The sequence below is a fragment of the Symphalangus syndactylus genome, chromosome 4 (genome assembly GCF_028878055.3).
Source record: "Symphalangus syndactylus isolate Jambi chromosome 4, NHGRI_mSymSyn1-v2.1_pri, whole genome shotgun sequence".
NCBI lineage: Eukaryota > Metazoa > Chordata > Mammalia > Primates > Hylobatidae > Symphalangus > Symphalangus syndactylus.
Genome location: NC_072426.2, coordinates 156,343,521 through 156,359,240, shown reverse-complemented (window position 1 = coordinate 156,359,240; position 15,720 = coordinate 156,343,521). Strand labels below are relative to the sequence as shown.

General features: G+C 41.0%; 1 protein-coding gene across 1 annotated transcript in view; it reads right to left on the bottom strand.

The window, feature by feature from the left end:
* The window catches only part of WWC2 (WW and C2 domain containing 2), a 228,616-nt gene that overhangs the window by 126,545 nt on the left and 86,351 nt on the right, over window positions 1–15,720 (bottom strand). Inside the window, 1 exon segment of the mRNA XM_055276493.2 lies at window positions 5,448–5,557. Within this exon segment, the coding sequence (XP_055132468.1) occupies window positions 5,448–5,557 (110 nt within the window).

The window sequence follows — 15,720 nt, the reverse complement described above, 5'->3', positions numbered from 1 at the left end:
CCTTTGAATCTACCTGTGGTCTTCCTTCTTCCCCACCCCCTTTTTCTCCAGCCTGGTTAACTCAGTCATCTCTTCAGTGTCAGCTTAAAGCACTTTCTCCAAGTAGCCGTGGCTACACTCTTTAGAATGGAAAGGCTGCTTCTTCACGTTTCCCCGTGTTCTCCTGGCATGATGGTGGTCCTTTCCTTATTTCACTACACAATCTCATTTCTTTACCAATACCCCAAGAAGGACTAGCCGATGATCTCTTGAATGTCCAGTAAATGAATATGAAACTCATTTTGAAAGCAATAATGTGCCACAGAAGGGTTTTATGCAAGAGCACAAAAGGATCTTTTTTTTTTTTTTTTTTTTTTTTAAAGAGACAAGGTCTTGTATGTTACCAAGACTGGCCTTGAGCTCTTAGGCTCTAGCGATCTTCCCACCTCACCCTCCTGAGTAGCTGGGACTACAAGCAAGAGCCACCATGCTCAGCTTCAAAGAATCTTGACTATATTCTATGAAAATCATCTGACAGAAATGTGAAGTTCTATTATCAAAATAATTGATATGATGGTGCAAAAAATTTTTTTGGTGAAAATTATACATTGAATGAAAAAGTTTATAAAAATGTATATATAATATAATCCCATTTGAGATGTAAAATACATTTAAAGCTGTGTGTGAGGCGCGGGGATTCCTTGCGGTCAGATTTAAGACCAGTCTGGGCAACACAGAGAGATGCCATCTCTACCCCCAAAAAATGAAAACAAAAATAAATTTTAAGAAACTGTGTATATGTGCATGTGTGTATCAATATGAAAAAGTCTGGAAGGATACACATCAAAAGATTTAGAATACTTAGTTAACTCTGGGTTGTATGAACATAGATAATTTTTCTTCTTTTCACTTATCTATATTTTCTACTTTTCTCCTATACACCATTACTTTTCGTTTGTTTGTTTGTTTTTGAGACAGGGTCTCACTCTGTCAACCAGGCTGGAGTGCAGTGGTGTGATCACAGCACATTGCAGCCTTGAACTCCTAGGCTCCAGCAATCTGCCCACCTCAGCCTCCCAAGTAGGTGCGACCGCAGGTGCAAACTGCCTCCCAAGTAGGTGGGACTACAGGTGCAAGCTGCAAAACATGCTGAAAGAATCTATTCCCAAAACTGAACACAATCCTTTTATATGAAGTTCCAGAACAGACAAAACTAAACTATGGTGATAGAAATCAGAACAATGTCTGCAGCAGTAGGGAGGGCTGACTGGAAAGGGGCAGGACAGAACTTACTAGGGTGACGGAAGAAGTGTACCTTGATGCGGGGGCAAGTTACAAAGGATTATACATATGTCAAAGTCCACCCAAAATACACGCTTAAAATCTGTGCATTTTTGTGTATGTAAATGAAACCTTGATTACTAAAAGAAAGAAAAAAAATTACGGTACAACTCTGACTCTACCAAAAAGTGATTTACTTCTGGCTGTATTAATAATATCAAAACCTTATAAACCACACCTCCTTATTTACCTTCTAGTTAGTTACAAACATCCCTCATTGATATCTATACCCCCACTCCACATATACCCACTGAAAGGTGAATGTGATCATAAAACACTTATGGCCTAAAATAACTTTTACTGTCAAGGTCAAATCTTTTACTTCTAAATATTCAATAGTGTTTCTTAGAAATAGTGTTAAACAGCCAAACATTCCTTATTTCATTTTTTATTTAAATAATGAGAAAATGATGCTGAAACTATACAATGTCAGAACACAACATATGTGTGGAACAGCTGTTTGGGAAGATAATACCATTTGCTTCCTAAACTACTTCACAGGAATGTCTTGAAGATTAATGAGACGATGGACCAGATCGTTTTCAGTGGGTGAACTGTTTGCTGTTGGTAATTTGGATACATCAGACCACTAGAATACCATTACCATTAAAGCAAAATAGCAGACTTAAAATTTTATATTCTAATAGTGAAGTTTTAAAATATTCAAAATGGTGTTTTTTGACACACAATTTATACTTCAAATGTATTTTAATTCCTTTAAATAAGAACAGAAAGCTTTTGATTGCTGAGTTAAGCAATAAAGCTCTTCTTTTTAACATTTTAAGAGTGTATCCTTATACTAGTTGCCCAGGGATGAAAACATAAAAGATGCAGTCATTGCCCTCAAGAAGCTCACAATTTAGTGAGGAAAACATACAAAAAATAATATAAATTTAATATGAGAATGCTTTTTAAAAAAATCCCTATGCACCTGGTCCTCCAGAAATATCTGGATGGGGCACTCGACCAGAATGGGACGGGGACCTGTGAGGTGGAGGGGTGGGTACCAGAGAAGGCCTGTGGGAAGCAGTGGCACCTGAGCAGATTGACCCTAGAAGGATGTGGCCTTCAGTCAAAGGGAGGGCCTAGGGGCTGTGCAGAGCGTGCTCAGGCTACACTCTACAGATGCAAAGAAACGCAGGGCACAGGGTGCAAAGAAAGGCAGGGCACAGGGTCCTCCTAAAGGCCTCCAGTGCCAGGCATGGCAGGAGATGAAAAAGGAGAGGCCGGTGCAAGCAGACTAGGAAGAGCCTTCTAGCAAGGAACAGAACACATGCATCTGGGCTCTGAGAAAGACTTAGACAGATGTGGCAGCCAGCAGCCTGAAGGAAGTAACTGAAGTTATCACCCAAGGAGATCTGCAGCATGCAAACAGCAGAAGACTAAAGACTATTACAGAAATCCTGACAGCAGGTCCTGGTGAAGAAGAAATGGGCAAAAGAAGGCTGGGCAGGTGCGGTCAGGTATGTGAACAGTATGTCACAAAATTCAAAGAGTAAAGAGCAGGAGGAAGTAACTCACAGTGGCAAGTCACAGAGACAAGACTATAGTGTTGTTTGGATTTGATAGTTTGTGGGGTGTATTAGACCTTTCTTGCCTTGCTATAAAGGAATACCTGAGACTGCATAATTTATGAAGAAAAGAAGTTTAATTGACTCACGGTTCTGCAGGATGTACAAGCACATCCCCAGCATCTGCCAGGCTCCTGGGGAGGCCTCATGGAGCTTTTACTCATGGCGGAAGGCAAAGCGGGAGCAGGTATATTATGTGGTGAGAGAGGAAGCAAGAGAGTAAGCGGAAGATGCTTCACACCTTCTAACAGCCAGATCTTGTGAGAACTCACTACAGCAAAGACAGCACCAAGGGGACGGCACTAAACCATCATGAGAAACCCACTCCCATGATCCAATCACCTCCCGTCAGGCCCTACCTCCAACACTGGAGATTACATTTCAGCATGAGATTTAGATGGAACAAATATCCAAACTACACTGTGGGGTCTCGGGTGCCCTCAGCAAGAACAGATTCTGAGAGATGATGGAGAACAATGGAGGAAGTGGAGTTCTTGCAGACTACAGCTTTCACCAAGTCTGGCTGTGAAGGGAAGAGGAGGCAACTATAGCTGGCAAGGGATTCTGGTTGAAGGATGGTTTTGAGAGGGTGAGGAAGGGAGTTTAATGCCATCTGTTTGTATTTCTTTTGCAGTTTTGGTTTCGTTTTGAGAGTTTCCAGTGTTTATACATTAAGACAAAAGAATCATTTATTAATAGAAATGGTGGGAGAAATCAGGAACTAACTAGTAAAGATACCAAACAGGAGAGAAGGATGAAATAGAAAAGTTATTAAGAGGTATCTGTAGGGGTGGAGGTGTCCAGAGGAATGCCTCTTTCACTGAGAAAGAGGAGGAAGCCCTGAAGGTGGGTTTAGATACCAAAGAGTTTGTAGGTGTTGAGAAGGAGGCTGAGAGGATTCCTTTTCTCATTTTGGTACCAAGAGAGCTTATTTTTGTTGACCTAGGATGGCAAGGTTGGTTTCTGGTTTCCCAAATACTACCTTCAGGAAAGAAAGCTACATAATTGTTCATCTAAAATAACCATAAAAGTGAGAGTTAAATAGTTAATACATTTCAGATATTTCACTGACTTGTTTATTTGCAATGACATAAGGGTGGGACAGAGTGCTTAAGATGAACTTAATTTTACCAAAATTAGTTCATTTCACCCTTACAGATGACATTTGGTTGTCAGTGACTGATACACAATAAAACCTGGTATATACTAATACAGTATATCAATAAACATTTATTAGAAAACAAAATTAAAAGCTAACTTAAAAACACAATCATTGATTCTTCATAGAACTTTTAGAAACTTTCAGGGAGAGATAAATCATAGCTCTACAAAAAAGTCACATTTCTTCTGGTCATATAAAAGAGGCTGAGGTAACAACTTGTAGAAACTATTATTTGTATTTGTGTTGAACTAATAATGTACAGTATACATGAAAGCTGGTTCCCAAGCTGTGTATGACAGGTGTTCTACTGAAACAGATCGCTAACCATATGTGCTCACCGGACTTCAGAGTGCTTACGCTCCTTTCTGCCCTTCCACCTCACCCGCCTGGAAGATGGTGCCTCACAGCTAATAATACAGGCTTTTTTGGCCTCTTGAGAAATACATCATCTACCTACACAAGGGCAGCTGCAAGCCATCACTAATGAGTGAGTATCAAATGAAACACTTTGCTACAGTGATACTGTTCCTAAAGATACTACAGAGTACTGCATATACAAATTTTAAACACAAGAATAGATCTAAAAGAAATAAGACAATGAGGAATAAATTCATTGTGTATTCCCCAAAACCTATACAAATAATTATTTTTAAGTGAATAAGCAAAATGAATGAGTATTGTATGCTACCATCAGAATAAATTTTTAAAGGAGTAGGTAGAGCGCTAGATATTCATATAAACACACACACACACACAAATATATAAAAAATATTTCAAAGTATGTGTTTTTGAAAGTCATTCACGGCCACAGTAATCCTCTGCCCTAGACTTACCATGTCAGAGATATGACAGATTTAAAAGCTGTTAAAATGAGAGGTTTTTCCCTTCCAACGACAAAGAAATCAGGAAACAGAAAAAAGGAAGAGGTTTAGGACCTTTCCCAGCTATGCTATGTCTTCCAGAGCCACTGATGCGGGCCAACCCCTCCCCAGTCCCAGCCTACAAAGCACACTGTGCCAACACCCAAGTCTTTCTGTGGCAAACACAAGGAAAGGAAGAGCCTGTCAGAAGGTGCAGTGGCCGTGGAAAGAGGAGCCCAGCAGCTCTGATCCCCACAGGTTCCCAGACCTGTGCTGAAGGAGAATCCTCATTCCCCAGCAGGCAGGCAGGCAGGCAGGCACACGGGCCAAACACCCTTTCTCCCTCTCCGTTCCCATAAGGACAACTCTATGTACATGCCCCAAATACCAAGACAGGCATTTCAGTTAAATATTAGTCACTAAGAAAATGGGGTTTTGGAAATTCACTTTGTAACATGTTTATCCTTTTGTGTGATTGTAGGTTTGGGGGGATTACTTTTCTGATGTTTGCTTTTACCAAAAAGGAAAACTTACTGTTGATGTGATCGATGTAGTAGACACCAATCTGAGGGTCAAACCCTGCTTCCCATCCCCACGGCAGCTCATCCCCAACACAATCAGCAAATGACAAGGGCTTCGTTAACCTACAACAAACCAGAATAGACACACACCAGTGATTCTTTCCGTCAAACCGCATATGTCAAAATTCAGCACCCTAACCACAAGTGTCTAGGTTGCATTTAAAATCTTAAAGAAAAAAAAAAAGGATAAAATACAGATGTATATATCCAAAAAAGTAGGACATAATACCCTTTTGAAAGTTCACTGCTTAATATTTGGAGATAAATCTATACACTAAATAAATAAAGGCATCCTAAATCAGGGAGAACGCCAAGCTGAGAGTGAGGAAGCTTGGGATCTAGCTCTAGCTCTACAGTGAAACAGATACCCCATTAAAAAGAAAAATGTGTCCCAGGATTCAAATACTGGTATCATGAAAATCCTATCAGTAGCTTCGAGACAAGATCCGCATCAGGTTACACCAATTTCAGACTGGATGCTCGTTTATAAATTAACTAAACATTCAACTGTGAAGTCTATTATAAGTTCTCCTTGAGAGGAAGGACAAATTTTTTTTGTAAGTATCTTGTACATAACACTCACTCAACAAAATTTTTAACTGAACCAAATCATCAAGTATTCATTCATATATCAATGTGATCTCACCTTCTGAAATTGCTTTATACTCTCTTAAGACCATTTTTTTCTTTAAGATGCTTTCTCTGTAGGATTTTTCTCTTTAAAACTAATGAAGAAACCACACAGTTTCCTAAGCAGAGTACAGGTTTCAGACTTAATTACAATATATATATTTTTTCTCACTCTCTTGCATTTTGCTTTTGAGATTTTCCTTGGCTACTGGAGCAGCCATGGGCAGGTTAACACCACAGATGCCTTGCTGGAGTGTGGCCACCATCAGTCAACACATTTTCTAATTTAATGCACTGGCACCACTAGCATGGTTCTTACATATAAAATCTCCTGGAATCCCTTTTATCTATGCTAATAACTATCAAAGATCTCACAGTTCAACTGAAATATAGGTCATTTTCAGAATCATATCATTCATCAGAATAACAAAGTACATCATCCACCCTTCAGAATGCTGAAGAATGATATAAAAAGGAGGAAAATTCTTTTTTTCCAGGCCTGCTCTGCAATAGTCCTCCAAGGACAAAAAACACCAATAGACAAAAGGAAGGGTCTACTTTTCTGTCAACCTTCCTATAGCATGAAATCTCTCCTTGTGGAGATGGCTCCAAAGACGACACTGGCCTTCCAAACCAGCTCAGCAGACAGAAGCAATAATGAGGGTAACCCGCTCTACCACTGACTCACTGTGAGACCACTTACTGGGCACCTCTTCCTACCTCAGTTTCCTTCTCTTTGAAGTAGTGATTATACCCTCACATACTCTCCCTGCAATTTAACTAGCTCCTAAAATAAACTCAGGATAAAAAGGAATTAACTTGGAAGAGCATCCAGGACGTTATAAGTAGTCAATAAATGTCAGTGATTATTAACATAAGCACATGTGAATTCTCTCATTTATCCCTCAGAGGAATCAAGTCAGGCAGCACAGCATAGAACTGTGGTTCTCAGAATATAGTTCCCAGAACCAGCAGCATTAACATCTGGGACCTTGTTACAAATACAAATTCTAGTCGGGCACCGTGGCTCACGCCTGTAATTCCAACACTTTGGGAGGCTGAGGCAGGAGGACGGCTGAGATCAGGAGTTCAAGACCAGCCTGGGTGACACAGTGAGACCCTGTCTTTAAAAAAATAAAAAATCAGCCAGGCATGGTGGCTCATGCCTGTAATCTCCGCACTCTGGGAAGCCAAGATGGGAGCATCACCTGAGCCCAGGAGTTCAAGGCTGCAGCGAGCCATGATCACACCACTGAATTCCAGCCTGGGCAACTGTCTCTAAAACAAACTAAAATGATTAAAAAAAAAAACAGAAATAATACAAATTCTTGAGCCCTATTGTAGAATCAGAAACTCTAAGTCCCAGCAATGTATGCTTTCCAGGTAATTCTGCTCCACACTTAAGTGCGGGAACCACCGGCTTAGAAGTTAAGAGCTTTAAGTTTGGCATCAAAGAGATCTGGGCTCAAATCTTTATTCTGCCACTTACTCACTATACAACCTAGAGCAAGTTATTAGCCTTAAAAGCCCTAGTTTCCTAATGTTTTTTTTTTTTTTTTTTTTTTTTGAGATGGAGTCTCGCTCTGTCACCCAGGCTGGAGAGCAGTGGCGCAATCTCGGCTCACTGCAAACTCCGCCTCCCGGGTTCACGCCATTCTCCTGCCTCAGCCTCTCCGAGTAGCTGGGACTACAGGCGCCCGCCACCACACCCGGCTAATTTTTTGTATTTTTAGTAGAGACGGGGTTTCACCGTGGTCTCGATCTCCTGACCTCGTGATCCACCCGTCTCGGCCTCCCAAAGTGCTGGGATTACAAGCGTGAGCCACTGCGCCCGGCCTCCTAATGTATTTTTTTAAGGAGGTAGGAGGAAAGATTAAGTTTAGACGAGAACTAAAGAGTATAACGCCGGAGAAATGGTAAGCTTCAATACATGTTAGATGAGTAAAATGTAAACATGTTAGGCAATGTGCCCAAATATGGAAACTTGCCATATTTACTTTGTAAACATGGAGTGTATTTGAACTCAATCTGAGTTCAAACACAAAACATTTTATTCTTAGAATTATGCTCAAATTCTGTCTTATATCAAAAACTGCCCCGGAAAGTTGATTTTTCTTTTGACAAAGAGTGAGATACCATATCAAAAATCCCTATACCCTAGGACACCTCCTTGTCTACATACATGGTCTTTTTTTTTTTTTTTTTCTTTTTTTGAGATGGAGTCTCACTCTGTCGCCCAGGCTGGAGTGCAGTGGCGCAATCTCGGCTCACTGCAAGCTCTGCCTCCCCGGTTCACGCCATTCTCCTGCCTCAGCCTCTCCGAGTAGCTGGGACTACAGGCGCCCGCCGCCACGCCCGGCTAATTTTTATTTTTTTTGTATTTTTAGTAGAGATGGGGTTTCACCGTGGTCTCGATCTCCTGACCTCGTGATCCGCCCGCCTCGGCCTCCCAAAGTGCTGAGATTACAAGCGTGAGCCACCGCGCCCGGCCTGCATGGTCTCTTTGACTACCTCAATGAAGCAACTAGATAGAGCTCCTGTGCCAGGTCATCCTCTGTATCATTGTTTGATGATTCTCTTTCACTAACTCCATTATCAATGCTGTCTAAAAGGCACATGCATCCTAAAGAAATGAAGACGGAGGAAACATGAGAACGGTAAGTTTAAGTGACACAAGACAAATATTAGACCAGTATTACCCAGGCACCAATTCAATGTGCTTAAGCATGAGTATGACAGGAATACATTTATTACTTTAAGAATAAGAAGTTATAAAAGCTTGAGGGCATGTGCTATGATTACAAGTTAATAGTAACTTGATTACATTTGGAAATAATCCAGTTTGTTCCATTAACTGGTTAGCAGATAAGCATTTAATTGTCACTGTTCTAAGACTACAATTACATCTATAGGTAAACATGTAATTGTGAACTCTGAAAAATTCAGAAGACTCCATTCCTAAAATTTTTTTTGTTTTTTTTTTTTTTTGAGACGGAGTCTCGCTCTGTCGCCCAGGCTGGAGTGCAGTGGCGCAATCTCGGCTCACTGCAAGCTCCGCCTCCCGGGTTCACGCCATTCTCCTGCCTCAGCCTCTCCGAGTAGCTGGGACTACAGGCGCCCGCCACCACGCCCGGCTAATTTTTTGTATTTTTTAGTAGAGACGGGGTTTCACCGTGGTCTCGATCTCCTGACCTCGTGATCCGCCCGCCTCGGCCTCCCAAAGTGCTGGGATTACAAGCGTGAGCCACCGCGCCCGGCCCATTCCTAAAATTTTTAATATAAAAATTTCTTTGCAGAGTTCCTTCAAATGTCAATTTAATACTTTATTTTCTATATATGGATAAATATATATATTTTCTCTGCACTCTATCAATAAGTAAAACCACTACATAGATATTTGTAAATATTAAAGTTTTAGGATTGAATTCTTATGCAAATTATAAAATATAAATAGAACAACATTCTCAGGTTCCAAACAAATTAAGCACCCAATTATGGTGCTATCCTGATAAAAAGAAATATTACTATGATGTACTAAGAGGTAACACAAAGCAGAAAGAACTAACAGATGTATTCCAAAATTACAAACAATATAAATTAAAACAAATACAGTGAACGGAAATGTTAATTAACTTTTAAATTTCTTCCTCTTGTTGTGCACAAGGAATTTCTTACACATTCAAGCTTTCTTTGATGTTAAGTAAAAATGGATGGAGTTTGTTTTTGGTTGGTTCCCTGAAAAGGAGCAACAGCAAGCAACAACAACAATAACAACAAAATCCTGAAATTAACTAGAGTCTTAATGCTGAATTCCAGAGATTACTCTTTGCTTAAAAAGGTCTTCCTTTGCACCATGCAAAGGAATTTCATATTATGAAGAAAATGGTAATTTACTGCAGCACTTTGCCAACGTTTATATGCAAAATTTAACTCTGCATGGTATTTCCTCTCCTTGCTGGCATTATATCATTCTTTCACAGTTATTTAATATCTATTGTCAACTCAAATACATGTCCTATGACATGAGATGCCACACAGTGATGTATCTGTTCACTTCACAATTACATGATGGTGAATACTGTGTGAGTACAAGCACAACTCCAAAAAAAACTGAGTTTGTACTAATTGCACTAAATGAATAAGCACTTGAAAAAAAATTTCAGGTTACTAAAACTCTTGCCACAATTCAGAGCCTCCCAAATGTACAGTTTAGCACACACATTAAAAGTCTTAACAGTTATTTTTACTTTGTAGCATCTGTTGTTCTCATTGTTTGGCTAACACAAAGCAGAGCGAATCCTGTCAACTGCTTATGATTACCACAGAATCTGCTCACAGAAACATTACTGAATTGCTCTAAGAGAACAGGGAGGAAGTAAAGATGTGTTTCACAACTTGAATTTTAAAGCAAGGATAAAGCACTAGAAATCTTTCCACAGTCCTAAAAGAATCTTCGTTTATAATGATGTCAATTAGTTCCCTCAAAATAACTTTTTTTTTTTTTTTTTTTTTTTGAGACTGAGTCTTGCTCCGTCACCCAGGCCAGAGTACAGTGGCGCGATCTCAGCTCACTGCAACCTCCACCTTCCTGGTTCAAGCAATTCCCCTGCCTCAGCCTCTCGAGTAGCTGGGATTGCAGGTGCCCGCCACCACGCCTGGCTAATTTTTTTGTATTTTTAGTAGAGATGGGGTTTCACCATTTTGGCCTGACTGGTCTCAAACTCCTGACCTCAGGCAATCCACCTCCCTCAGCCTCCCAAAGTGCTAGGATTACAGGCGTGAGCCCCCATGCCTGGCCAACAACTTCTATCTATCACTAGATAGGGAAACTAGCAGCAAAAAGAAACAAAAGGAGAATAGTAGAAAACAGTGGATGGAGGCAACAAGAAAAAAATGGCTTTCAAGGAAAAATTAATACAAACCACTTCGGAAGATAATAATGAGATTAGTTCCCTGTGTGTGAGGAAATTAGCTTAAATGATTAGAAAGAAGTCATATTAGAGGGCCAGGGGCGGTGGCTCATGCCTGTAATCCCAGCACTTTGGGAGGCCAAGGTGGGTGGATCACCTGAGGTCAGGAGTTCGAGACCAGCCTGGCCAACTTGGTGAAACCCCATCTCTACTAAAAATACAAAAATTAGCCAGGCGTGGTGGCACACGCCTATAATCCCAGCTACTCAGGAGGCTGAGGCAGGAGAATCGCTTGAACCCGGGAGGTGGAGGTTGCAGTGAGCCAAGGTCAGGCCATCGCACTCTAGCCTGGGGACAAGAGTGACACTTCGTTTAAAAAAAAAAACAAAAAACAAAAAAAGAAAGAAGTCATATTAGATAGAATTTCTAGAAAACAAACATTAGGTATCAGAATAGGTCACAATGGGCCAGGTGCGGTGGCTAATACCTGTAATTCTAGCATTTTGGGATGCCGAGACAGGCAGATCACTTGAGGTCAGGAGTTCAAGACCAGCCTGGTCAACATGGTGAAAACCCACTGCTACTAAAATTACAAAAATTAGCCAGGCGTGGTGGTGGGCATCTGTAATCCCAGCTACTTGGGCCGCTGAGGCAGGAAAACTGCTTGAACCTGCGAGGTGGAGGTTGCAGTGAGCCAAGATCGTGGAACTGCACTCCAGCCTGGGCAACAGAGCGAGACCCTGTCTCAAAAACAAAATAAAAGAACAGGTCACAATGGGGAGAATCATCTCTTCCTAAGATAACTTTTACCAAAAGACAAAAAAATAGACTGGGCAACATCTGGAGGCTCCAATCTAGCCTCACTCCCCCATTCTTCCTGCCATAAGCCCTTTTGGGTGTCTGGCAACTTATATTATTGTTTATTAGAACAGTTACTCAATATTTGGAAGATCATTTTGTGACATACTAATTTTTTCAGAAAAGAAACTAATTTTATTAGTTATCTATTATGTTCCAAGAATTATGCAAGGTTGTTTCATATCTCATTTATCCTTTAATGGGTATTTCTAGTCTCATTTTTAAAATTTTTATTATTTATTTATTGAGATGGAGTTTCGCTCTTGTTGCCCAGGCTGGAGTGCAACGGCACGATCTTGGCTCACCGCAACCTCTGCCTCCCAGGTTCAAGTGATTCTCCTGCCTCAGCCTCCCGAGTAGCTAGGATTACAGGTATGCGCTACCACGCCCAGCTAATTTTTTTATATTTTTAGTAGAGATGGGGTTTCTCCATGTTGGTCAGGCTGGTCTAGAACTCCTGACCTCAGGTGATCCACCCACCTTGGCCTCCCAAAGTGCTGGGATTACAGGTGTGAGCCACCGCACCGTGCCTATTATTATTATTATTTTGAGATGGAGTCTCGTTCTGTCGCCCAGGCTAGAGTGCAGTGGCACAATCTCGGCTCACTGCAACCTCTGCCTCCCAGGTTCAAGCAATTCTCCTGCTCAGTCTCCTGTGTAGCTGGGAGTACAGGTGCGTGCCACCATGCCCAGCTAATTTTTGTATTTTTAGTAGAGACAGGGTTTTACCATGTTGACCAGGCTGGTCTCAAACTCCTGACCTCAGGTAATCCACCCACCTCGGCCTCCCAAAGTGCTGAGATTACAGACGTGAGCCACTGCGCCCAGCCCCTATTACCATTTTTTACAGATTTAATTCTGTATGTGACACATCCAGAATTTTGTGTTTTATATGAAAGATAAAACATGTGTCACAGAGTCCTGTGTTTTAGATCCTGTCTGTGTGCAATGGGGGGGATATAACAAGGAAAGGACTTGGTCCTTGCCCTGGGGAGCCAAGGTGAGGACAGCCAAGCAGATAACTAATTTGTCACACTAGGACTTGGCCAGGAAGGCCCTTAGCCTGGTGCAACGGGTTAGGAAGAAGACTGCTGCTCCAAGATTTAAACGATTCACCCAGTGCTACAGAGCTGGCAGGAAACATAACGAGGCAGCCTAACCAAGATCATTTCTTCAGATTAGTTCATGTCATGTCTGCACCTGCTTAGGTCTTCAGACAGTTCTCCCCTCTATTGGTCCTAGGTCTGGTCCTCCTACAGCTAGCATGAGTTTTGTCACCTGGTACCAAGGAGAACTAATTTGATACCTCCTCCACATGACAGACTTTCAAATATCTGAACACAACTGTGTTGTCTCCCAGGTCTGCTCCCCCAGACCCACACACCCCACTCCTCTCTACATGTCTCGCATCCCCCCTCCAGGCTAGCCTGCCAGTCTCCTGCCCTTACCCCAGCTGCTCCTCTCTACTCTGCAGTCTCATTCCACCTCTTATTATCTGACATTTATCTCTTCTCATATGGTTAATTTTTTCTCCTTCAGTCTATATTCAATGCCCCCTACCCTACAAAATCTTTCTTCAAACCTTCTGATTCTTCTTTTGACATTCACTTACTAACCATTCCTAATCATTCCCTCATCCTAACCTAGAGGTTGTAAACAGGAGGACTTTAGGAGGCCCCATCATAGAATTTCCCTTCTGCCACGTGACACTTAATCCTACAGTTACTTCACAAATACACTCTTGAAAGACAGTATTTGTGGGTGATTTGCCTTTGAAAAAGCACATGGCTCATGCTGTTGGATTTTGGGATCCAGATATAGTATCTGCAAAAGCTTCACTGCTTACAATATTCTATGTTAGGCCAGGCGTGGTGGCTCACGCCTGTAATCCCAGCACTTTGGGAGGCCGAGGCGGGTGCATCACAAGGTCAGGAGATCGAGAACATCCTATGAATGGTGAAACCCTGTCTCTACTAAAAACACAAAAAATTAGCCGGGGGTGGTGGGGGGCGCTTGTAGTCCCAGCTACTCGGGAGGCTGAGGCAGAAGAATGGCGTGAACCCAGGAGACGGAGCTTGCAGTGAGCCGAGGTTGCGCCACTGCACTCCAGCCTGGGTGACAGAGTGAGACTCCATCTCAAAAAAAAAATAAAAATTCTATGTTAAAGGTGAAATTTTACATATAGCAATTATACTAATAATATAAAACACTTACTGAATGCTTATCATGTACCACACATGCTCTAATATACATAAATGTGTAGGTTAAATCCTCATAAAACTCTGCAAAGTAGGTATACTTTTTCCATTTGAATAGCCCGGGCAGAGAAAAAAATGAACACTCCTCTCCAAACAAGCATGTGTTAGGGTCACACACACGTCTCTCCAGTCAACATTTGTACTATAGGGCAGTGGTGGTTGCAAGCTCTGCCGCATAGGCCTTCACACTAAAAACCTTCACACTAAAAACCTTCCCAGTGTTGGCTCTGAAGAAGTAAAAAATAAAGTCTAGTTACGAATAAAAGGAAACATAGCTCATGAAAAGCAGGGCCAAAAAATTGAAAAATTACAAATAACAGGAAAAATATACATCATGGGTATGTGCCTCTTAAATTACTTCAGTATTTGACCAAAGATCAAAAGTCGCTTTTGAAAAATACTTTCCTCTTTTTTACATGATTTGTAAACCGAATAGCAATTTCTGGGTAAAACTGTATGCTTTATGCTTTCTTAAATAGGAGGTTATAACATGATTCCAAGTTAACTGTTCATATTGTCTGACTACTTAAGCTAAAAAAAGTTGGTGCTAATGAGACCAACATTGCGGATTACACCTCCCACAAGAGCTGTTTATCATAGAATCAATCTGAGAATGTTGGTTTACAGTAGCGGTTCTGAAACCTATGCGTGCATCTGATCTGACTCAGCTGAAAGGCTTATGAAAACACAGACTGTTGGGCTCACCCTCAAGGTTTCCGACTCAGTAGATTTGGGAAGGGCCTGAGGATTTACATCTCTAAGTTCTGAGGTAATACTGATCGGTAAACTTCAGGGACCCAAAGTTCACCTTGAGTGCTATTGTTTAAAAGGCATAAATTAGATTGGATCCCTAATCCAACCAGGTGATAGAAAAATGGAAAACAAGCTCAAGTTAAAAACAAACCTGGAGGCTTTACAAGTATCTCTGCTACGAAAACGATGAAATATTTAAACAGAATTAATGGCTTAACAGTCCTCCTATTTGGAATAGTAGGACACTTCATTTAATTTTAAGTAAACATTTCCTTTCTTCAAAGGATACTTAACTAATTTGAAAACAACTTCAAGAGCAAGGCTTTCTTTTTCCTTCATTTTCTCACTTATATATAAATAGTAACAGTACTCAACATCATTAGTTATTACGGAAATGCAAATCAAAACCACAGTGAAGCACCAGTTCACACCCACTATGATGGCTATCATTAAAAAACAGACACACACAAGACACGAGTATTGACAAGGAGGTGGAGAAATGGGAACCCTGTACATTGTGGGTGGCAACGTAAAATGGTGCAGCCTCTGTAGAAAATGGTTCAGCAATTCCTCAAAAAGTTAAATGATCCCACAATACGACTTCTAGATCTGCTTCTGAAGGAAGTGAAAATAGGTACTCAAGTAAGTACATGTGTGTGCATGATCATAGCAGCATTATTCATAACAGCCAAAAGGTGGAAAGAGCCCAAATTCCCATCGACAGGTGAACGGATAAAAAAAAATTGTAGTATATACATGAAATGGAATATTATTCAGACAGAAAAAGGAATTAAGTATTTTATTTATACATGCTACA